Source organism: Staurois parvus, unplaced genomic scaffold (assembly GCF_062004578.1).
Source record: "Staurois parvus isolate SC_StPar_1 unplaced genomic scaffold, SC_StPar_1.0 ptg000471l, whole genome shotgun sequence".
NCBI lineage: Eukaryota > Metazoa > Chordata > Amphibia > Anura > Ranidae > Staurois > Staurois parvus.
In genome coordinates this window covers 1,116,920-1,142,307 of record NW_028318267.1, presented here as the reverse complement: position 1 = coordinate 1,142,307, position 25,388 = coordinate 1,116,920, and the positions used below count along the sequence as shown (strand labels likewise).

The 25,388-nt window shown below is 46.2% G+C and overlaps 1 protein-coding gene across 8 annotated transcripts in view; it reads left to right on the top strand.

Annotated features, from left to right (window-relative positions):
* The window catches only part of LOC149452461 (uncharacterized), a 247,627-nt gene that overhangs the window by 19,130 nt on the left and 203,109 nt on the right, over positions 1 to 25,388 (top strand). For 7 of the 8 annotated variants that reach the window (XR_016314865.1, XR_016314860.1, XR_016314864.1 and 4 more), the window contains exon 3: positions 16,076 to 16,156. Coding sequence is in view for 2 of the 8 variants with exons in the window: in XM_089689365.1 (XP_089545491.1) it covers positions 16,076 to 16,156 (81 nt within the window). In the remaining 6 variants the exon portion in view is untranslated. Of the gene's footprint in view, positions 1 to 2,987; positions 3,150 to 16,075; positions 16,157 to 25,388 lie in introns of those variants that run through there. The other variant, XR_016314863.1, reaches the window with a different exon arrangement.

Below are 25,388 nucleotides of genomic sequence, written 5' to 3'. Positions count from 1 at the left end.
GTGGAAGTTATAGCGTCTACAAACTATGGTATAAATACTGCAATTTACGCCATTTTTCTGCTATATAGCGCTGCGCTAGTTTAACGGACAATTGCGCGGTCATGCAATATGGTACATAAATGAAATTAACATCCTTTTTTTCTCCACAAATTGAGCTTTCTTTCAGTGGTATTTGATCGCCTGTGCGGTTTTTGTTTTTTGCGCTATAAAAAAAAGGCTGACAAGTTTGAGGAAAAAAAACAATATTTTGGACTTTTTGCTATAAAACATGTCCAGTAAAAAAAAATGCAAAAATCAAATTTAGTCATAAATTTCTGCCAAAATGCATTCTGCGACATGTCTTTGCTAAAAAAAAACCCCAGTATGTGTAAATTAATTGGTTTACGTGAAAGTTATAGCGTTTACAAATGGCGGGAAAGATACTGGGATTTTTAGGGTTTTTTTTATACTAATAATGGCGGCGATCAGGGACTTATGGCAGCGACCAGCGACTTATGGCGGGACTGCGGCGGACATTCTGACATTGGGGGGTACTGACTTGGGGTCACTGACATCCCCAAAAACACTAATACAGTGATCAGTGCAAAAAAAAACACTGACACTGTACTAATGGCAATGGGGAGGAAGGGGTTAACTTTATTTTGCAGGGAAGGGTTATAGGAGTGAGGGGAGTGTTTTACTAGGGGGCGGGGGTGTGTACTGGACGGGACAAGGCTGATCGAGAAAGAGAAACTGTTCTTTCTCGATTAGCTCATCCTCGAGCTGACAGGGAAGTGACAGACAGCACAGCTACTGCAGCTGTGCTCTCTGTCACTGTTTGCCGGGAAACAGCCGCTAAGGAGCGGCTGTGACCCGGCGACTGACATCTGCGGCGGTGATCCTGGGACAGATAGGGCAGCGGCGCGCCTTGCGCACGTCCCCTATTTGTTTACAAAACACATGTTTTAAAACGTGGTTTTGCCTGCGAGTGCCGCCCTGCCGCCATATATGTACAGTGGCTGGGCGGCATGTACTTAACAACATATATAATAATCAATAAACTAAGACAATAATAACATATATAATAGTAATAAAATAGTAATCAATACTACATTAATAGATATCAATATAATAAAAAATAAAATTATAAATAAACGTCAATAATAACACCAGATATAATCAATAATAATGGATAATAAATAAATAATAGCAATAATAAATAATCAATACAATAAATATTGATCAATAAGCTAGATATTGATATGTCTACGTGTAATATTGTTAATTTATTTTTATGCTTTATAATAAAAAAATAGATATAAATATATTCAATAATAAAAATACATTAAATCAATAATAAAATAACAATACCAGATCTCATCAATGCTAATAACCAATAAAATAATAGAAATATTAGTTAATCAATAAACAATAATAAAATATTAGCAACAGATAAAATCAATAATAGTATTGAAAAAATATAATAAAATAATCATAATAAGTATAATCAATATTATTATTTATATCTTATTATTTTATGTATTGTTTCATCTCTATTTCTTGTTTAAATCTATATTGTTATTTTATGTTTTATATAAATAGCAGTTATCGCTATAATCAATATTAATAAACAATAAATAGAATAGTATTACATATAACGAAGAATAATAAAAGAATAATAGATATAAATAATAATCATCCCAATAGAAATAAACAATAATAATAGTACATCAAATATTAGCAGTAGATAGAATCGCTAATAACAGACAATAATAAAATCCCCCCAATCACAGATAGAAGAATAATAGGAGATAGAAGGGGATTTCTTACCGGGCTCCCCGCTCCTGGCTCAGGTAGCTCTGGCTCTCCGTCCTCCCCTCAGCCCGGCTCTCAGAGGACGGTCCTGTGTGGCGCTGTGTACGGACATCAGGGGGTCCATCCAGCGGTAGAAGTCCTCTTCTTGGCTAAGCGGGACATGTGGGACTTGTCGTAGTTGTGGGCTCGCTCTTGTCATCAGAGAAGGGAGAGATGTGATTGGACGGAGAAGGGAGAGATGTGATCAGACAGCACACATGGCAAGAAAACTTTCCCTCGCCCCGCCCACTGAACAGAAATCCCGTCCATTGGTGGAGAGGGATCTGTTCTGAGGCAGAAATAGTCTTTCACTATGAAAAGTGGGCGTGCCTATTATGGGAGTCCGCCCCTGTCAGTGATTTCTCTGGGAGTTGCTTTTCTCGTTGTTCCAGGGAGAAAAGCAACTCCCAGAGAAATCACTGAGAGTTTTCTCCCAGTGACTCACTATTTCCAGCGGTGACTCTGGAAATAGATTTACATTAATGGTAGTGGCCGGGGGTGTGTCGCTTCTCCGGACTCCTCCCACTCTCCATCCTGCGTCCTCCTCTGAGCTCAGGTTGGCTCTCACTGACACGCAGGTCCTGTGAGCGCAGGTGCCTCAGCTAGGACTCCGCCCCTTTTTCCTATGCAGTGGGCGTGGCTAAGCTGGACATGTTGGGACTTGTCGCAGTTGTGGGCTCGCTCTTGTCATTGGAGAAGGGAGAGATGTGATTGGACGGAGAAGGGAGAGATGTGATTGGACAGCACACATGGCAAGAAAACTTTCCCTCGCCCCGCCCACTGAACAGAAATCCCGTCCATTGGTGGAGAGGGATCTGTTCTGAGGCAGAAATAGTCTTTCACTATGAAAAGTGGGTGTGCCTATTATGGGAGTCCGCCCCTGTCAGTGATTTCTCTGGGAGTTGCTTTTCTCGTTGTTCCAGGGAGAAAAGCAACTCCCAGAGAAATCACTGAGAGTTTTCTCCCAGTGACTCACTATTTCCAGAGTCACCGCTGGAAATCTATTTCCAGCGGTGACTCTGGAAATAGACTTACATTAATTGGTAGTGGCCGGGGGTGTGTCGCTCCTCCGGACTCCTCCCACTCTCCATCCTGCGTCCTCCTCTGAGCTCAGCTTGGCTCTGACTGACAAGCAGGTCCTGTGTGCGCAGGTGCCTCAGCTAGGACTCCGCCCCTTTTTCGTGTGCAGACGGTGGGCGTGGCTTAACACTGTTCCCGGAAGTGCTGTGAGAGTGGGAGGTTACCAGACAGGGGACATGTGCTTCTATCTGGGAGGACAGAGCCTCGGCCAGGGAGATGAGATCTGGCTTCATGGGGTAAGGAGAAGCTCGGCGGGTGGACTGCAAGTCTCAGCATGGACCACAGGGGGACTGAGAGGCACAAGGGGGCCAGATTGACAGGGAGGCCGGTGCAGAGGTAATTTGTGTATCCTACAAATGGGGGCTGTTACATGCCTTATTCTCTGCAGGGACATCGGACAGTGTCAGTGATATGGGGGGAGAGGAATGTCAGTGACATGGGGGGAGCACTGAAGTGACATGGAGGGGAGGACAGTGCTGGTGACATGGGGGGGGAGCAGTGGCAGTGATATGGAGGTTGCAGTGTCAGTGTAGTGACATGGGGGGGCAGTGTCAGTGACATGGGGATGACAGTGTGACACTGCCCCCCCATGTCACTGACCCCCTCACTTGTCACTGTCCTCCCCATGTCACTGACCCCATCACTTGTCACTGTCCTCCCTATGTCACTGTCCTCCCCATGTCACTGTCCTCCCCATTTCATGCCCCCCCCCCATATGTCACTGTCCTCTGCATGTCATGCCCCCCCCAATGTCACTGTCCTCCGCATGTCACGCCCCCCAATGTCACTGCCCTCCCCATGTCAGTGTTCTCTTCCATGTCACAGCCCCCCATGTCACCGTCCTCTCCATGTCACTTCTCCACGTCACTATCCTCCCATGTCACTGTCCCCTCCCACATTTCACAGTCCTCCCCATGTCACTGCCCCCCCCCATTTCACAGTCCTCATGTCACTGTCCTCTCTCCGATCCATTATGCTCCCCAGTACGCAGCTTGGATCCATCTTACGGGAGCGGCGGCGGCTAGTGATCCGCGGAATCAGCTTCAGCGGTGCAGCCTGTAAGGGGTTAACTGTGGCAGCTCTGTGCTAAAGATGGCGATCGGCTTCTTCTGTCTAAAACCGGCACGTGCGCAGTTGCTTCAGGGGAGACATTTCTTCATAGGATACACATCTTGCCACTACACTGGGCTGCTTCTACAAGGACCTCCCTCCCCCCACAGTGGCGGGGTACAGGGAGGGGTAGTTAGTAGGATAGCAGGCACTCAGTGGTTGGTTACAGGGAGGGGTAGTAGGATAGCAGGCACTCAGTGGCACAGTACAGGGAGGGGTAGTTAGTAGGATAGCAGGCACTCAGTGGCACAGTACAGGGAGGGGTAGTTAGTAGGATAGCAGGCACTCAGTGGTGGGGTACAAGGATGAGTGGTTAGTAAGATAGCAGGCACTTGGGGTACAGGGAAGGGTAGTTAGTAGGATAGCAGGCATTCAGTGGCAGGGTGCAGGGACAGGTAGTAGGATAGCAGGCATTCAGTGGCAGGGTGCAGGGACAGGTAGTAGGATAGCAGGCATTCAGTAGCGGGGTACAAGGAGGGGCAGTTAGTAGGATAGCAGGCATTCAGTGGCGGGGTACAGGGAGGGGTAGTTAGTAGGATAGCAGGCACTCAGTGGCGCTTTACAGGGAGGGGTAGTTAGTAGGATAGCAGGCACTCAGTGGAGGGGTACAGGGAAGGGTAGTTAGTAGGATAGCAGGCACTCAGTGGAGGGGTACAGGGAGGGGTAGTTAGTAGGATAGGATGTTACGGTGCCCGGATGGAGAGGGGCTCACCTACAGGCACAGGACCCTGTAAGATAATTTGGGACTTCTCCTGTCCCCTGAGAGAGGCCCACCTGTACAGCAGGGAAGGAGCGGCCCAGCTAGAAGGCCTGGTAGCAGTCACTGGCAGCACAGGAGGGGACCAAGTGAAGAAGCCTGCACCCTGCCAGTAAGGGAAGAGGAGCCCTCTGGAGGGAAGCTGGATTTGTTCTCTTACCCGGGACTGTACACTCTGCAGTGGCAAGCATTGGATTCCCTGCCCAGTGATGCACCCAGTACATGTGGATGAGGAGAGGAGTCCTCGGGGGCGGTCCTCGGGGGCGCTGGCTAGCTCTCCAGAAGAGACATTTTGCTGTATAGACTTTGCTAGACTTTGTACATCATTGCTAAGGAATTTGCCTTCTGTTGCCGTTCCCCCGGCCATCCTATACGCCCCTCACCCCATCCAAGTTCTGAACCCCCTAATAAAACTTCAAAACGAAGCTCAAGGACTGGTCACTGCCTCCTGATGCAAGTCTGAGTGGAAAATGTGTGTTGCTTGGCTGTGCAGAACTATAGGGGGACCCAAATCTATTGCAACTCCTAAGGGGGTAGTGCTACATTAGGTACAGGTCAGAATGTTGAAGCCCAATGCTGGGTATGAGCTGAAGAGAAGGACCTTTGTTCTATGTGTGGAAGCAGTGGTCTCTCTGCAGTGGTCCAACACACAGGGCCCCTGCTGTGCCAGATACTGTATATGGCTCTGCAATCAGTGAAGCAATCAATGAGTGTCCTGCTGATTGGAGAGTACTGGTTCTGACTCAGCAGGGGGTGTGTCACACCCCAGGAGAGAGACCACTGCTTCCACACACAGAGCAAAGGTCCTTTTATAGGACTGCTACTCCACTCAGGCTGTGGCAGCTTTGAAAGGAAATGGAACTGTAAGATTTTGCACACCTTTGTTTTCTATGAATGTACTTTCCATCTTTTTAAACTGAATGTTCAGAACAGTGTGTGTGTTTGGGGACCCGCCACCACATGTCATATAGGGCCACAGCAGCTGTGTCCATGCAGCAGTGTGTCCCAATAGACTAAAATGGGACGCTGGCATGGGGATGGATGCAACACCTGTGCACCCTCATGCCTGTAAAAGACGGGACATTGAGTCATTTACCTAAACCCCGGTCACATCGGGTGCGATTTGCATGCCAGGCGACTTGCAGATCGTAGGCCAAGTCACACTCTATTGTCTGCTATTAGAGCGGTCATATCGGTGCGGTTCTGACTTGGTCAGAGATGTTCCAATTTCTACAGTACTACATGCACTACGTTTGATGTGATTTACATCTGTGTCAGACGTCTTGCAAATCGCAATGAAATCAGCAGGTCACCCGACTTTGAAACCGTGCGACTTCACTGTAAGTCGCATAAATTCAAAATCTGCTTTTATGTGACGGGGGGGGGGAAAGGCCTCTTTCCACTAATGCACTTTTTTTGTGATAAAACGCATCTGTCCAGCACAACAAAAGCACATGAAAATGATGCCCCTTTAACCACTTCAAGTCCAGACACTTTCACCCCCTTCCTGTCCAGGCCAATTCTCAGCTTTCAGTGCTATCACACTTTGAAATGACAGTTGCGCAGTCATGCAACACTGTACCCATATTAATTTTATAGCATTTTTTTTGGAGACAGACAAAACTTTATTTTGCTGGTATTTATTCATCACTGGGATTTTTTTTTTGCTATGTAAATTAAAAAGTCCAAACATTTTGAAAAAAAGTGCTTTTCTTATAAGATTTTGCAGATAAATAATCTTTCTTCGTAAATCTTGGCCAAAATGTATTCATCTATCTTTTTAGTTAAAACAATTATCCAAATTAGTCTATAACCAAAAATTATATTTTTTCTAAATTTTTATTTTATTTTTTTGTATTTTTTATGTTTTTTTTCTTTTTACATACTGTCACGCTAGCAGTACAGTGTCACCATAGTGACACAGTACTACTTGTGGGGGTGTGATGAAGATTTTTTTTTACACTGATTGCTTTTATAGCAATAAAGGCTATAAAAGCAATCATTTCTCCTCTCTGGCAGCATTCTTGCAGCCATTGAGAAATACTGTGAGAGCTGTGATTGGTCACAGCTTGTCACATGGTACATGGCTGTTGTGAATAGCCCTGTACCATGTGATCTCTGTGATCATTCACAGATTTCACTAGTAGTAAGGAATGATATCAGAAAGGGACATATTGCTTACTACTATTCATGTGGTCACTGATTGGCCAATCAGTGATCACGACCTCACACAGAGGTCCCGCACAGCGATCGGTGTTCTGGATCGCCTTCCCAGGGAGCGCGCACAGGCTTAAATGGTGGGTGCCATTTATGAATGGCAACCCGCCCCTGCACTGCCACCGTCCGGCCGTTTATATACATGGGCCGGACGGGAAGTGGTTACATCGTATGTAGCTGTTCACATTAGTGTGCTGCATTTGTGCTTCAGTTTGAAAAGTCCTGCACCTTCCATAGAATTCAGTGGTAACACAACAAAAAACATTGAAAATGCACTGCGTTTTTGGGGTCACATGTTCAGGCTTAGGTATGTCTCTTCCAAGTTTGCCAGTAGGCACATGTATATACCGTATTTGCCGGCGTATAAGACGACTTTTTACCCCTTGAAAATCTTCTCTGAAGTCGGGGGTCGTCTTATACGCCGGTATACGGCATACTGACACTTTTTAGGGGGGCGGCGCGGTGCCGCCCCCCCCTTCCAACGGAAGGGACACTAAGTACAGGGGTGGGCAGGGGCTGTCTCTTACCTGGCTCCGGTCCCAGGACGATCTGGTCCAGGAAGCTCGGCTGCTCCCTCAGTTCGGCCAGTGGATGTTCGGGCGGCTACTCGGCTCCGCCTCCTCACCGGTGATTGGCCGCCAGAACTGTAGCTCAGGAAAGGCACACAGGCGGCCAATCACCGGTGAGGGGGCGGAGCCGAGCGGCCCCGCGAAAATCGAGTGCAGTAGCAGCAGGTAAGTGTTCAGTGTAGAGGTGCTGCTGCAACCACATATGCTGGCTGCAGCAGCACCATACTAGAACAGGGTCAGCAAGTGTAATTGGTGTCAGTGGGAGGAATAGTGCCCCATCATTGGTGTCATTGATACCAATGATGGGGCATTATTCCTCCCACTGACACCAACGATGGGGCACTATTCCTCCCCCCCACTGACACCAACGATGGGGCATTATTCCTCCCACTGACACAAACGACGGGGCACTATTACTCCCCCCCCCCCCACTGACACCAACGACGGGGCACTATTCCTCCCCTCCCCCCACTGACACCAATGATGGGGCACTATTCCACCCCCCGCTGACACCAATGATGGGACACCATTCCTCCCACTGACACCAATGATGGGACACCATTCCTCCCACTGACACCAATGATGGGACACCATTCCTCCCACTGACACCAATGATGGGACACCATTCCTCCCACTGACACCAAAGATGGGACACCATTCCTCCCACTGACACCAATGTTGGGACACTATTCCTCCCACTAATACTAATGATGGGGCACTATTCCCCTCACTGATACCAATGATGGGGCACTATTCCTCCCACTGACACCAATGATGGGGCACTATTCCTCCCACTGACACCAATGATGGGGCACTATTCCTCCCACTGACACCGATGATGGGGCACTATTCCCGCCACTGACACCAATGATGGGGCACTATTCCCGCCACTGATACCAATGATGGGGCACTATTCCCCCCACTGATACCAATGATGGGGCACTATTCCCCCCACTGATACCAATGATGGGGCACTATTCCCCCCACTGATACCAATGATGGGGCACTATTCCCCCCACTGATACCAATGATGGGGCACTATTCCCCCCACTGATACCAATGATGGGGCACTATTCCCCCCACTGATACCAATGATGGGGCACTATTCCCCCCACTGATACCAATGATGGGGCACTATTCCCCCCACTGATACCAATGATGGGGCACTATTCCCCCCACTGATACCAATGATGGGGCACTATTCCCCCCACTGATACCAATGATGGGGCACTATTCCCCCCACTGATACCAATGATGGGGCACTATTCCCCCCACTGATACCAATGATGGGGCACTATTCCCCCCACTGATACCAAGGATGGGGCACTATTCCCCCCACTGATACCAAGGATGGGGCACTATTCCCCCCACTGATACCAAGGATGGGGCACTATTCCCCCCACTGATACCAAGGATGGGGCACTATTCCCCCCACTGATACCGATGATGGGGCACTATTCCCCCCACTGATACCGATGATGGGGCACTATTCCCCCCACTGACACCGATGATGGGGCACTATTCCCCCCACTGATACTAATGATGGGGCACCTATTCCCCCCACTGACACCAATGATGGGGCACTATTCCCGCCACTGATACCAATGATGGGGCACCTATTCCCCCCACTGATACTAATGATGGGGCACCTATTCCCCCCACTGATACTAATGATGGGGCACCTATTCCCCCCACTGATACTAATGATGGGGCACCTATTCCCCCCACTGATACTAATGATGGGGCACCTATTCCCCCCACTGATACTAATGATGGGGCACCTATTCCCCCCACTGATACTAATGATGGGGCACCTATTCCCCCCACTGATACTAATGATGGGGCACCTATTCCCCCCACTGATACTAATGATGGGGCACCTATTCCCCCCACTGATACTAATGATGGGGCACCTATTCCCCCCACTGATACTGATGATGGGGCACTATTCCCGCCACTGATACCGATGATGGGGCACTATTCCCCCCACTGACACCGATGATGGAGCACTATTCCCCCCACTGATACTAATGATGGGGCATTATTCCCGCCACTGATACCAATGATGGGGCACCTATTCCCCCCACTGATACCAATGATGGGGCACTATTCCCGCCACTAATGCCAATGATGGGGCACTATTCCTGCCACTAATGCCAATGATGGGGCACTATTCCTGCCACTGATAGTAATGATGGGGCACTATTCCCCCCACTGATACCGATGATGGGGCACTATTCCCCCCACTGATACCGATGATGGGGCACTATTCCCCCCACTGATACCGATGATGGGGCATTATTCCTGCCACTGACACCGATGATGGGGCACTATTCCCCCCACTGATACCGATGATGGGGCACTATTCCCCCCACTGATACTAATGATGGGGCACTATTCCTGCCACTGATACCGATGATGGGGCACTATTCCTGCCACTGACACCGATGATGGGGCACTATTCCCCCCACTGATACTAATGATGGGGCATTATTCCCACCACTGATACCAATGATGGGGCACCTATTCCCCCCACTGATACCAATGATGGGGCACTATTCCCGCCACTGATACCAATGATGGGGCACCTATTCCCCCCACTGATACTAATGATGGGGCACTATTCCTGCCACTAATGCCAATGATGGGGCACCTATTCCCCCCCACTGATACTAATGATGGGGCACTATTCCTGCTACTAATACCAATGATGGGGCACTATTCCTGCCACTAATGCCAATGATGGGGCACTATTCCTGCCACTAATGCCAATGATGTGGCACTATTCCTCCCATTGACACCGATGATGGGGCACTATTCCTCCCACTGTTTTGCATTGGAAGAGGGGTAGTCTTATACGGCGAGTATAGCCCAAACACTACATTTTAGCAGGAAATGTAGGGGGTCGTCTTATACGCCCAGTCGTCTTATACGCCGGCAAATACGGTACTGATGCTTTTTTCAAGTGTCTCATTCTTGCATTTGCTTTTAATTTGCACTGAACTTTGACCTCTGTACATCTTGCATTTGCTGTGCCAGTGTAAAGATCTGCTGCCCTCTAGCATCTGAATTTGTAAATACAGTGGGGAAAATAATGATTTGATCCCCTGCAGATTTTGAAAGTTTGCCCACTTACAAAGAAATGAAAAGTCTGAAATTTTTTTATCAGAGGTGTATTTTAAATGACAGAGACAGAATATTAACCAAAAATCCAGAAAAAAACATGATACAAATGATATAAATTGAGTTGCAGTTCTGTGATCAAAATAAGTATTTGATCTGCAAACAAAACATACTTGGTGGAGAAACCCTTGTTGGCAAGCACAGAAGAGGTAAGATGTTTCTTGTAGTTGGTTCCCAGGTTTGTACACATCTCGGGGGATTTTGGTCCACGCTAATCTAATGATCTCTAAATCCTTCAGGTTTCTTGGCTGTCACGTGGCAACTGGAAGTTTCATCTCCGTCCATAAATTTTCCATAGGATTAAGGTCTGGAGACTGGCTAGGCTATTCCAGGACCTTAACTCCTTGGTGCCGGCACCTCCCGATCCTTTAAGGGTTTCAGAAGCCGGGAGGCGGGTGGGGTTTTTGGGTCATGTGACTGCCGTGATTTGCTGTCACATGATCGGGAAAGGTTCCGATCACAAGAGGAGATCAGGACCTTTCCGTGAGTATCGGACATGTGTGCTGGGGGCGCATGCACTCAGCACGTTTTTTTAAATTGCACGCAAATGTGCAGCCACATATATAAATCCTGTATAATAATAATAATCACGTATATATATATACGTGATTTTGCCGCTGTATATGTACTGAGGCTGGTCGGCAACTGGTTAAAATTGGATCTAAAAATGTTGTTTTTGTTTGTTTTAATAAAGAAAAGTCAAACTGAACTTCTCTGTGCAATGGTTTTGCACAGAGCAGTCTCAAGCCTCTTCTGGAGTCCCCCACCGATGAGGTGCAGAGTCTATGGAACCACCTTGTGTTCTCCAGGGCTCTTTTAGGTGGAGATGGGTTGTGCTACAGACAATGTTTCCCAAGTTGGGCTTATCTAAATCTCTATGGTGCTAAACAAACACATAGAAATGGATTGAAGATTCAAAAAACATTGGTCCTAGGAAGACTAAAGGAATAAATGTTGATTTTGATGTAAACTGTTTTGCAAGTTTTTCTGTTCCTACTCCTTTCCTTCCTACTCTGCCACTAATGCAAAGCTGTTTTATTTTTGAAGGGGGAGTGGGTACTTGGTTTTGACAAGTACTCACTCTCACTTCTGCTGCCATTGCCTGGGTGATCCCAGAGGAAATTTGTCCTGCTCGTCACCGCCTGCAGTCTCCTGGGACAGTTCAAAGGTCCTAGGAAGCTGCAGGACCACTCACAGATCACAGTGCAGCTCATGCATTTGTGGTGGGGAGCCAGCTGTGAAGCCGCAAGGAGTCAGCAGGCTTAAAACAGTCTTCCATCTATGATTGTTGCGCTCCTATTATCCAATTATATAAAGTGTAACATATATTATAGGTACAAAAATTTTTTTTACAATTAACCGCTTGCCGCCCTGCCACTGTATATATACGTGTGCAGGGCGGCAGTGGAGCGCAAAACCACGTTTTAAAACGGGCTCCGCGCTCCCGACACTGTCGCGGGTAGGGGGCGCGTGCGCTCCCGCCGACCCGCGGGTGACACGATTCGATCCAGGAGGGATCAATCATTAGATTTCAGCCAGTGATTTCTGGCTGAAATCAGATGATCGGTCCCTGTCCTATCCTGTCCTGTGTTGACATTTACACAGGGCAGGATATGATGTCATTCTTCTCTGCCTGGACACATTCCGTTCCAGACAGAGAAGAAGAAACAGTAAAAGTGAGTAAAACAGCACACTGACAGAACACACTAGAGGACACATTTAACCCCCTGATCGCCCCCCCTCCCCCCCCCAGTTAACCCCTTCACTGCCCTGTCACCAGTGTCACTGATCAGTGAACCAATTTTTACTGATCACTGTATCAGTGTCGCTGGCGACTTCCGATAGTGTTAGCGCCCCTCCCAGATAGCGCCAGATTGCCCGCTAATACACCAATAATCCCGTCTAACCCCTTAATCTCCCCCCCCCCCCAGTTAACCCCTTCACTGCCCTGTCACCAGTGTCACTGATCAGTGAACCGATTTTTACTGATCACTGTATCAGTGTCGCTGGCGAATTCCGATAGTGTTAGCGCCCCTCCCAGATAGCGCCAGTTTGCTGCTAGTGCACCAGAAATCCCATTTAACCCCTTGATCGCCCCCCTCCCCACCCCAGTTAACCCCTTCACTGCCCTGTCACCAGTGTCATTGATTACAGTGAACAGATTTTTACTGATCACTGTATTAGTGTCACTGGTGACTTCCGATAGTGTTAGCGCCCCTCCCAGATAGCGCCAGTTTGCCTGCTAATGCACGGGATTTTTTTTACCAAAAACATGTAGCAGAATACATTTTGGCTTAAATTTATGACTAACTTTGAGTTTACAATATATTTTTTATAGCTGAAAGTAGAAAATATTGTTTTTTTAAAACATTTTCGTGTTTTTTTTGTGTATAGTGCAAAAAATAAAAAGCACACAGGTGATCAAATACCACCAAAAGAAAGCTCTATTTGTGTAAATTTTGTATGGGTACAGCATTGCATGACCGCGCAATTATTTGAATTAGTGCAGCGCCAAACAGCAAAAAAAGGCCTGGTCATTAAGGGGGGTAAATCCTCAGGAGCTCAAGTGGTTAATAAAGTGATCGTGATGAAAATCGAATAATTAATTCCATTTTTCAAAAAAGTTCAAATTAGTGATGAATTATTTGATTTTCATCACAATCATTTTTTTAATTGAAAAAACTTTTTTTGTACCTTTTATAATATATTTGTTACACTTTATATAATTGGATAATAGGAACACAACAATCATAGATGGAAGGTTTAATTTGCACAATTGGAGTATGTGTTAATTGTTAGCGATCCAATAAGTTTTTGGTTTTTTTGGCTCGCAAGTTATAAACACTTATATTAGGCTTAAAACAGTCAACATAACAGCACTTGGGACCCCAAGACTGGCAAAGAACCGACCTGGGTGAGGACAGTGCTGGAACCCTGGACAGGGAGATATCCGTTTTTAAAATCTGTCAGCTGCAGTATTTGTAGATGCTGATTTTTTCTTTTTATGGCTGTAGATCCTCTTTGAGCAGTTTACAAACTATAAGCCCCATCTATTTTGCATGCATATCACATACGATACCATATCATACCATACCGCTTTTCGGCACTTTGGGTGAACATCTCATGCTGTCTGTTTCCCATAAAGGAGTATGGAGATCTTTGGAGCTTGCTGCAATAGAACGGCCAGTGGTTTGTCCCTTGTCTGGAGATTACATCGATCAGGCAGGTAGGGGCATATACCGTATTTTCCGGCGTATAAGGCGACTGGGTGTATAAGACGACCCCCTAATTTTCCAGTTATAACATAGGTTTTGGGCTATACTCACCGTATAAGACTACCCCCCTTCCGAGGTAACACCATTTAAAAACATCAGATTTTTTAATTGAAATGGTTATGACTTACCGGTACTTAAAATCCTTCAAAATCCTCATGTTCTTCCTCTGACATCATAAGTTCATGAATGACATCTTGTGATACATTTGTAAGACAGTCATCATATGGATCAAATTCCAAATCAGATGGTTACCGCTGGATGTGCGGTAATACGGTAGCTTCGGCTACATACAGTATACAGTATATATACAGCCTGCTGGATGTGTGGTAATACTGTACTTACAGTATACTGCGCTGAGCCAAGCTGGCTCAAAACAAATGTCCCTATGACAGATTAATCTGTCAGCCCGCTGGATGTGCGGTATATACAGTATACTGAGCCAAGCGGTTTCAAAACGTACCGGTATGTCCCTACTGTAATCAGCCCGCTGGATGTGTGTATGTACGGTAGCTCGGATTGGCTGAGGTTGTGACATCATCAGCCCACCTCTCTGACTCAGCCAATCCGAGCAGGCTTTGTATTCATTAGTAAAATACATCACTCGCCGTGATTGGCCCAGTGTATACTGTATGTAGCCGCAGCTACCGTACATACACGCATCCAGCGGGCTGATTACAGTAGGGACGTACCGGTACGTTTTGAAACCGCTTGGCTCAGCGCAGTATACTGTATATACCGCACATCCAGCGGGCTGACAGATTAATCTGTCATAGGGACATTTGTTTTGAGCCAGCTTGGCTCAGCACGGTATACTGTATGTACAGTATTACCACACATCCAGCCAGCTTGACCCAAACAAACTCAAGGTTCACATTTTATACCCCGTGTATAAGACAACCCCCAATTTTTGGGGTATATTTTTAAGTATAAAAAGTAGTCTTATACGCCAGTGAGAGGTGGAGAAAGAAAAGCACACTGATCTTCCTAGTGAATGGCTGTGCAGGGGGGAGGGCTTGTCAGGACAAGTCTGATCATTGGAGGAGAGCACACTGAGTTCCCAGCACAGTCAGATAACTGAGCACACTGTGCTCTCATGCCTAGTGTGGTCAGTTTTGTATCAGGAAAGCAGAGGGATTGGCAGGAACAGTAGGGATTTCACATAAAAGAAGCAATACAAAGAAAACGTTTACATGCAAGTACATGGTACAGCGGCACATATCAGGGATATGATAGGAGAGTTCCTGTCTAGTGAATGCACATATCCTTGCTGAGACTTGTTGCTGTAAATGTGAGCAGTGTAGCTGTATCTTGTTTGCAGTCACGAGTTACCCAGAGAAATAGGTGTTTGTGCAGAATAGAAATCAAACATTCTAGCCATCACAGCAATTCTAGCAGTGGGGACAATTCTAGAAACAGTTATTGTAGTTCCACTAGCAAGGTTCAATACACAGAAAGCTCCAATACACACACGAATTTCTCAAGTGTAGAGAGATTTGCATCTAATGAGTGAGTTCAGAAGCATCAAACAGGCAATAGAGGATCATGGGGCCCCTGTGTCCTTGCTCACACTCAAAGCACACCCAAAAAAGCCTATAAAAAGTACCAGGGGCATTTCATGGGGCCCCCTACTGACCCTGGGCCCTTGGGCAGTGCCCAACTGCTTGAATGGTCAGTCCGCCTCTGGCCCTAGCTCTGCAGCAGAAAGTGAAACTAAACTTAGCAGGATAAGGGAGCAGGGAGTGTCTAGCTAATGACTGTACTATCTAGTACCAAACAGGAGGGGGTACAAGTTACCATAAGGGCACAAATTAAAACACTGCTATCTCTATGCTAACACCTCTTTAGTGCCACTTCCATACTGCCAAATACTGACACTTCCAGATTCCTTACTAATTTTCTGTTATTATTTATTCATAGCATATGTTTCCAGTTTTTTTTATTATTTGCCAGGGCAATAACTGTGGTTTCTGGTTAGTGGCTGTTTTTCCTGCCACATTCCTGTAATTGATTCTAATATTATAGAATTAAACAATAAAGATTTTTTTTTTCAGGGCAAAGCTGACAATGCTGGCAGAGCATTACCAGATGAGGAGGAAAGCAACCTTTCTGTGTAATATTGTTGCACAGAGCAGGTAAGTATTACCTCTATTTTATTAAAGTGATTCTAAATGTGATTTACTTTCTTTAAAATAACAAACACGTCACACTTAACTGCTCAATGGTTTCGCACAGAGCAACCCTGATCCTCCTCTTCTGGGGTCCTCTGCTGGTGCTCCTAGCTCCCCCCCCAAGTCACTTGCTATGGGGGCACTCGTGCAGGCTTGCTCCTGAGGCTCACTATCTGTGTCTATACACTCAGACAGCGGGACTCAGCCCCATCCCCCCACTCTCTTGCCACTAGCTGTGATTGACAGCAGCAGGAACCAATGGCTCATGCTGCTGTCTCTGAGCCAACGAGCAAGGAGAGAGTCGGGAGAACTGCTGCTCTCGGGCACAGTGCTCGATTGAGATTGGGCTCAAGTAAGTATAAGAGGGGGGAACTGCATGGAGAAGATTTTGTTTTACCTTAATGGAGAGAATAAAGTAAGGTAAAAAAAAACCTTGTGTGTCTTTATAAAAATACACCTTTCATACCACTTTAAAAACATAAAATGTATAGTTTGTTATTCTGTGTATGAATGTGTGAAGCCATATTTGAGTGTGCTTTGTCCACAATGGCATCGCCCAATCCTGGCTCAAAGCCTCATTTACTGGTTCAAAAGTAGCCAGGAAACTAACCCAGGAATGAATTAAAAATAAGCGTGCTAATGCAAATGAACACTAGATGGCAGTAAATTATTATTTTAAAAAATCCTACCCACACTACTCCTTGCAATGAAATGTAAATGTCCAAATGTTACAAGCAGGTTGGAATTGTATGTATATATATATATATATATATATATATACATACACACACACACTATATTGCCATAAGTATTGGGACCCCACTCCAAATCATTGGATTCAGGTGTTCCAATCACCTCCATGGCCACAGGTGTATAAAATCAAGCACCTAGGCATGCAGACTGCTTCTACAAACATTTGTGAAAGAATGGGTCGCTCTTAGGATCTCAATGACTTCAACCATGGTTCTGTGATAGGTTGCCATCTATGCAATAAGTCCATCCGTGAAATTTCCTTGCTACTAAATATTCCACGGTCAACTATTAGTGGTATTATAACTAAGTGAAAGCAACTGGGAACAACAGAAACTCAGCCACGAAGTGGTAGGCCACGTAAAATGGCAGAGCGGGGTCAGCTCATGCCGAAGCGTACAGTGCGCAGAAGTCGCCGACTGTCTGTAGCGTCAGTAACTAAAGACCTCAAAACTTTGTGTAGTCTTCAGATTAGCACAGCAACAGTGCGTAGAGAGCTTCATGGAATGGGTTTCCAGGGCCAATCAGCTGCATCCAATCCTTACATCACCAAGTGCAATGCAAAGCATCAGATGCAGTGGTGTAAAGCACACCGTCACTGGACTCTGGAGCAGTGGAAATGTGTTCTCTGGAGTGACCAATCACAATTCTCTGGCAATCTGATGGACATGTCTGGGTTTGGAGGTTGCCAGGACAATGGTTCTTGCCTGACTGCATTGTGCCAAGTGTAAAGTTTAGTAGAGAGGGGATTATGGTGTGGGGTTGTTTTTCAGGGGTTGGGCTTGGCCCCTTAGTTCCAGTGAAGGGAACTCTTAAGGCATCAGCATACCAAGACATTTTGGACAATTTCATGCTCCCAACTTTGTAGGAACAGTTTGGGGATGACTCCCGCTTCCGAACTGCCGCCAGCTGCATAACATGACCCCACACCATGGGTGCATTGCCGAAGAGACAGATCCCAAGTTTTCCGTAAAGTATGTGCGTAAGAAAGATTCTATTTGTTGACAGGTACCCTGAATGGTCAGTAGAGAATCATTAATGCACCAGTGAAAGGGGTGCCATACCGACCCAGAGAGGTCAAGGAGGAGTACCAGGAGATCATGGTCCAACCAGGGTGAGGAGGGAATAGATATCCGCTTGACCAAGGGAAGCTGCTGGACATGCATGAATATATGGTCAATTCTACAAAAACTGTCATGAGGATTGGAATAGAATGTAACGTCGCGCTTAGTTGGGTGAAGTTCCCTCTAGACGTCTGCCAGCCCTGCTGTCTGCAAAAGAGAGCGCATACGTTCCTCTAGCATGAAGTCGTGAGAAGTGGCCGCCCCCCGTGCATAGCACCTATCCAATGTGCAATCCAAGGTAACATTTGAATCTCCCAAAAGAAGAAGACCCTTGGAGTGTCAGGAAACGGTGGTGCAAAGATGAGAAAAGAATTTATGCTGAAAGCGATTGGGCACCTAGTAAGAGACAAAAGTAACCTCCAGGTCCCAGAGGGTGCCCGTCAGGAGCAAATACCTGCCCGATGGGTCCGCTATATTCCGAGCACAGACAATGGGAAGATTGCGTTGAAAGCTATAAGTATGTGATAGAGAGAAAACAGGTGGCGCACACACCTAGTGCATTATCCAAGGTTTATTGTAGGAATTAAATCATAAAAACATATTCACAGACGAAGCATGTATCTAAAAAGCATAGAAAAATGACAATGGCCACAACGGCGGGCAAGGTGTTCTCACTGTCAGTGCGGTCAAATGGCTGACGCGTTTCGGGGACGAATCCCTTTCCTCAGAGCTGATGACCAACCTCTGATGCTGATGTATGATGAATGGAAAGTAAAGTAAGAGCCTCACTGTTGAGTGGCATCAACAGCGAGGCTCTTACTTTACTTTCCATTCATCATACATCAGCATCAGAGGTTGGTCATCAGCTCTGAGGAAAGGGATTCGTCCCCGAAACGCGTCAGGCATTTGACCGCACTGACAGTGAGAACACCTTGCCCGCCGTTGTGGCCATTGTCATTTTTCTATGCTTTTTAGATACATGCTTCGTCTGTGAGTATGTTTTTATGATTTAATTCCTACAATAAACCTTGGATAATGCACTAGGTGTGTGCGCCACCTGTTTTCTCTCTATCCAGTGGCTGATTTCCCCGTCTGAGGAGGGCTGCACCCCTGGAACATTTCCTTTTGGTTGTCGCTGTCCTGGTACCCTTGGCTTCCCTTTTGGCTGTGCATATCCTGAGGCGCTGGAGAGTACATACGCAAAGCTATCAGTACGACCTGGCGTTTCTCAGGAGCCAAGGCCATGTAAAAAGTGGGATAATGAGGCGAAAGATACCGTGGGGTGGAGGACTGAGAAAACCTGGACTCCGGTAAACATACCATGTCAATTTGTTGCGATTTGAGGTGATGAAAAACTTTAGCCCGCTTCTGAGGCGAATTGAAGCCTTGAACATTTTGTGAATGTATTTTCAAAAGTTGTGGTGGCATAAGCACAACACGCTCAGCAGAAAAAATATAAGTCAGCCAACAATTTCCACTCCCAATGGCGATCTGACCATGGCGTCCCGAAACCCTGCTTAAAACAAAAACAGAAGAACCAGAGAAGAAAAGAAGAAAACGACACAAGAAGTATGCACAACAGTACAATCGTATCACACCAATGGTAACGTGCATCCTACACTTGAAGGATACTAGTTGGGGTGGCTCTACCACCGAATACATAGCTGCAAATGAAAACATCAAAAACATAAGCTCTCAGTGGGCAAAAAGGCAATAAACACTATGTAACGGGGTACCAAAGTAATACAAATGAGTCCCAGAAGTGATAACATCCGCGGTGACCTCTCCATGGAACCCCAACTAAATTTGGGGGCCAACCCCCTCCAGGAGGACCACTACAGGCCACCATGGTACCTCACAACACAGCCCAAGTGGTCCCCCACCAACCTTCCAGTAGGACCGACACCCAACCTCCAACCCCGGAGCCTGAGGGAACCATCAGCCCATTCCACCAACGGGAACCCGAACAATGTCACCCGGATCCGTGGTAGGCCGCAACAGAAAAAAGCCATAATCCTCAAGTCCAGGAGGAGACCCCCCCCCCCCCCCATTCAAGGATGGAACCCAAGGGATCAGGCCCAACCTGGAACACTAACAAACTGGGAATGCCCTAAGGGCCAAACTCACGGTCCCGTCAGGAGAGTCCAACGGCGGGAGGTCCAAGATACATCTTCAGCCCGGAGAAAAGCAGGACGGAGTTGATCGTAGAGTGGTCTGAGGGAGGGCCCTCCTCCTGTTGGACAACTGCTCCTAGAGGCGGCCCAGAGGGAGCGGCCTCTCCGGGGATCCGGATGAATGAGTTGGGCTCTGAGTAGCCCCTTCCGGCGACAAGTGCAAAGATTCCAGGAGAGAGTGGGCCTCCTCCGGCATGGCAACAGAATGGCTGCGGCCCTGGTAGTTGAAGGTGAGGCAGAACGGAAAGCCCCAGGCGTATTTAATTCTGCGATTCACCAGGACCAAAGTAAAGGGCTTCAACTGGCGGCGCTTCTGAAGAGTGGTCTGGGAGAGGTCTGCAAAGAGCTGGTAGCGATGCCCCTGGAATCTGAGGTCTGGGTTGTTTTTGGCCGCCAAGAGGATAGTTTCCTTAGAGCGATAGTAAGTGAACTTGATGATAATGTTCCTCGGGGACCCATCCGTTCGTCTGGGGCCCAATGCACGGTGCATGCGGTCAAATTCGAGCCGGTCAATGGGAATGGCGGGCGTCAGCTCCTGAAACAGAGCGGTGGCGGTTGAGGTGAGATCTGTGGCCGTTTCTGGGATACCCCTTAATTGCAAATTGCTGCGGCGGGAATGGTTTTCGAAATCCACAAGCCGGAGCAGCGCATCCGCCAATTCTTTCTTGAGGTCACACAGATCCTCTTCATGGCTTTCAATGACCGTGGCCGCTGCGTCCATTTTATCTTCAAGATCGTTTGTCCAACTGCCTAACTCCCGAATTTCTCGTGAAAGACGCTGACCAGCTTGGAAGTAGCGGAGGATAATTCTGACTGCAGCATGGACTTGAAGCAGCGCAGGAGCTCAGCATCCCTCAGAGCTGGGGTTGGAGACTACAGGGATGCCTCTGATGCATGGTCGTCATCACCGCTGGGATCTGGCCCACTCGTGGATAGCTGCGGAGTGGGACCTGAAATCGAGGCCTTGGGCTTCAGTTGCAGCCTTCAGCTGGAGACCCGAACTCGAGGCCGGGGCTTCGGATGCGGCCTCCGGCGTCGTACTCGAAATTGAGGCCGCGGACTCTGGCGGGTAGGCCGTTTGGAGGTGTGGGTGGTCGTTGATTTCTTGCCCATTGGGGCAGCAGAGGACTGGGGGCTAGGAGGGGCAGGAGGGATGACCAGTAACCCCCCGAGGGCTGGAAAATGTGCCGATGTGTCTGGCGGCCAAGTAGCAGGTATACAATGTGGCCATCCAGTCTGCTGCTCACAAGTGCCCCCCCAGGCATCATATGCCTTTTTATAATGTTTTATAATACCCTTTCTACAACAAATTATGATAATTTTTTTCCACTTGATCTAATAATAGATCATCCTGATTATTATGTCTTGTAGCTTGCTAAACTGGCTCCTCTGACTGTATTTTACCATAGTGGATTATGGTAGTTTTCTAGTGGAATAAATAAAGTCAATATGTGTGCGCTGTACATTGCGGTTGTGTATTCACTTTTATTATATACCTTTCTATATTTTCGAGGAAATTGGTAGCCACTGGGCCTATATTAAAAAAGGTGGTGTAATGTTTTACCTGCATGTTAAAAAAAAATAAATGTCTTCCTCAACAGACAAATGCACACATGAGTAGACCCTAAAAAGGTCTATAGACCACCTTCAAAGAGAATTTGTCAAAAAGCAAAACACATGGGGCTCCACTTCCACTTCACTAAAGCAGACAGCATGCGGTATTAGGTGATCTGACACATTTTTCACAAATATCACATGCAATCCCAAATATGTCAATTTACCTTTTATGTGGTATTTACCTCAAAAAACAGAAACGCTTGGTAAATACTGCGTTGAAGTCAGTTCACTAATTTTAACAGCCAGGAAATAGCTGGTTAAGGAGCTTGCACACGCTGTGTCCTCAAGGACTATGGTTCATCTGCTGTCAGCGGAATGTAAACAAAAGAAGAGCCGGCATTCACCAGTTCCACAACGGCCTATAACATAAATACTGCTACAGGGCGACACGTGTGCGCAAAATCACGTGTATATATACGTGATTTTGCAGTTCTGGGTAGGGGGCGTGCGCAGCCTCGTCTGTCAATCACCGGGTCCCGGCCGGTGATTCCCCGCCGGCACCCGGCGATCGCCGAGAACTACCGAAGGGGAAGAGACCTGTGTATAAACAACACAGATCTCTCCCCTGTGAGCTCCTGCACACTGCTTTGTTTGGCTCTGCATAGCAGAGCCATACAGATCAGCGTGCTTACAGTGAAACACAGCACACTCAATAAAACGCACACAGTTAACCCTCTAATCGCCCCACATGTTAACCCCTTCCTGCCCAGTGTCATTAGAGTGTCAGTGCTTTTTATTAGCACTGATCACTGTATTGGGGATGTCAGTGACACCAAATCAGTTCCCCCCCAAGTGTCAGAATGCCCGCCGCAGTCCCTCAAGTCACTGATCGCCGCCATTACTAGTATAAAAAAAAACCAAAACATTTCAGTGTATATACCGCCATTTGTAGACGATATAACTTTTACGTAAACCAATTAATTTGCACCTATTGGGATTTTTTCTAGCAAAGACATGTAGCAGAATACATTTTGGCCTAAATTTATGACAAAATTTGATTTTTTAAAATTTTTTACTAGACATGTTTAATAGCAAAAAGTCAAAAATATATTTTTTTTTTTCAAAATTGTCTTTTTTTTGTTTATAGCGCAAAAAATAAAAACCGCACATCCTGCCCAGGTCCATAGTGTCATAAGGGGGGCTGGGCTGCATGCTCAGATAAGGGTCTGTAATAGATTTTGGAGGAGACCCCATGCAGTTATTAAAATATGTTGTCATGGGGTCCTCCTCCAAATCTACCAGACCCAAAAGGCCTAGTATGGATTGGGAGGGGGGACCCCCATGCTGTTTTTTGCATTTTTATTTTACAGCAGGCTCTTCTTTTGCTTACATTCTGCTGTCAGTGGGGAATCCCAATGACAGCAGATGAGTCATAGTTGTTATGGACACAGTGGGTGCTGGCTCCTTAACCATTAACTGCCCGGCCAATGGCCGTTTGGCGGTCGTAAGAATGCACTACGTTTCCGGGTGGACGCCCTATGGTGTACTCCCGCACATGCGCAGTTTTCACGCTTGCAGAGCCGCGCAGCGGCGAGATCTGTCACAAGCCGTGTCCGAGGTACACAGATCTGAGTACCGGCCCCGTTGCCAGTACCATGTGACCTGCTGTGAGCAATCACAGCAGGTCACATGACAGTTGTATACAATGGATGGCTTCATTCATGCCATCCATTGTATACTAGTGTCTAGCTGTGAATGGTCACAGTGATCACATGCACATGGCGACCCCAACTGAAGACGTACATGCGTACGAAACGCGTTTTGGAAGAGCCTGCAAGTCTTGACGTTACGCCGCCGGATCAAAGAGGCCCGGCGGCCCCTATCACCAAACCAGCTGGTTAGTGCTCATAGCAACCCTATGGTTGTTATTTGATTGTTCATGGTTGTCGCAAGATTTCCGATGTTCACATGTATGAAAATACCTTTTTATTTTATTTCTACTTTTCATTAAACATCATTTGAATCTACTACACTATGGGTTTTTCCATCTTTTGCTCTCCACCGAGCACTTAAATTTATGAAGAATAATTATTTATTTGTAAACTTTTATAACAGAAACAAACGTGTTGTGTTTTTTTGGTTTTTTTTTTTTACAAAATTTTCGGTCTTTTTTTGTTAATTTAGCAAAGAATAAAAACCCCGGCGGTGATTAAATACCACCAAAAGAAAGCCCCTAGTTTTGTGAAGAAAATTATAAAATTTTAGTTTGGGTACAATGTTGTATGACCGCGCAATTGTCATTCAAAGTGTGAGAGCGCAGAAACCTGAAAAATGGCCTGGGCAGGAAGGTGTAAAAGTGCCCGGTATTGAATTGGTTAATAATCAGCTATTCACTGGTTGTTGCGGCTGCTGCACCTTGATTAAAGGTCAATTTTATTATTTATCTTGGCAGTATCACACTATTTTGTCCCTTATATGCTTATACTTATATGTTTGATGGGGACATATGGGGGTTTATTTACTAAAGCTGGAGAGTCCAAAATCAGACTCCCTTCTGCATAGAAACCAATCAGCTTCTAACCTCAGCTTGTTCAATGAAGCTTTGGCAATGAAACCTGGAAGCTGATTGGTTTCTATGCAGAAGTGAGTCTGATTTTGGACTCTCCAGCTTTAGTAAATAAACCCCATGGAGTCTCAAGGCTTTTGGATCCTGATAGTATTATGAAGGCGGATTAAACTGGGTAAAGATCCACAGGAGGACTATCTCCCACCTATCTTTTTGAAAGATATAAAAGCTTCTGTTTTTTGGAATATTGGTAAGGGTATGCATTCCTTACTGCATTTAGAAGTGTCACAGTGTTTGTTTGAGTATGAGCACTGAAGAGTGATTCACATTCACAGTGGTATTTCACTGTTTGGATTCACAGTTTTTTTACTTTGTTCACTTTTTCACTGATTATTAATGTGATTGGGTTTTCACTGGAATGAAGTCACTATAATTTATAATTGTTTAATTTAAAAGATAATACACTATGTGATATTTTCCTTTTTTTGAGGAATATTACCGGGGAAAGTTTCTGAAAGATTTTTTTGAACACATTATCACTCGAGAAGGATTTGATCTAATTTTGGACTTATAGGGTTTGGACTGCACGGATTTATTTATTATTGAGAGCTATATAAATCCTGTATAATAATAATAATAATAATAATGGAAGCAGTCTTCTCCTACTCATTTAGCTCATAATAGCTCCTGGGCAGTGAAGTCTGTTTCTCTTTACTCCGAGTGAAGTTGCTGCCCCAAAATCAGAATGTGATCCTTGTTTCTGGTAACCGCTGCTTCCATCAGACCTCACTCATACAGGCACATTGGTTTGTGATTAGATTTTCTTACAAATACTAAAATGGTGCATTTCCAGGCCGTGACAGGTAAGGGGCACTGTTGTGCTTCCAGTAAAAAAGGAGTTGTGAAAGGATGGATGTCAAGCACACTATATTTCTCCTTATTACAATATTATGTGTGGTGTTAAGAATGCCCTCTGGCTTATTTCTCCAAGAGTAGCTCATACTGAGCCTTAACAAAGACAAATGTGACTTGCTGAGGAGAAAGGTTGAATTATGGGAAACCACACTCCATCACTTCCTATTTTT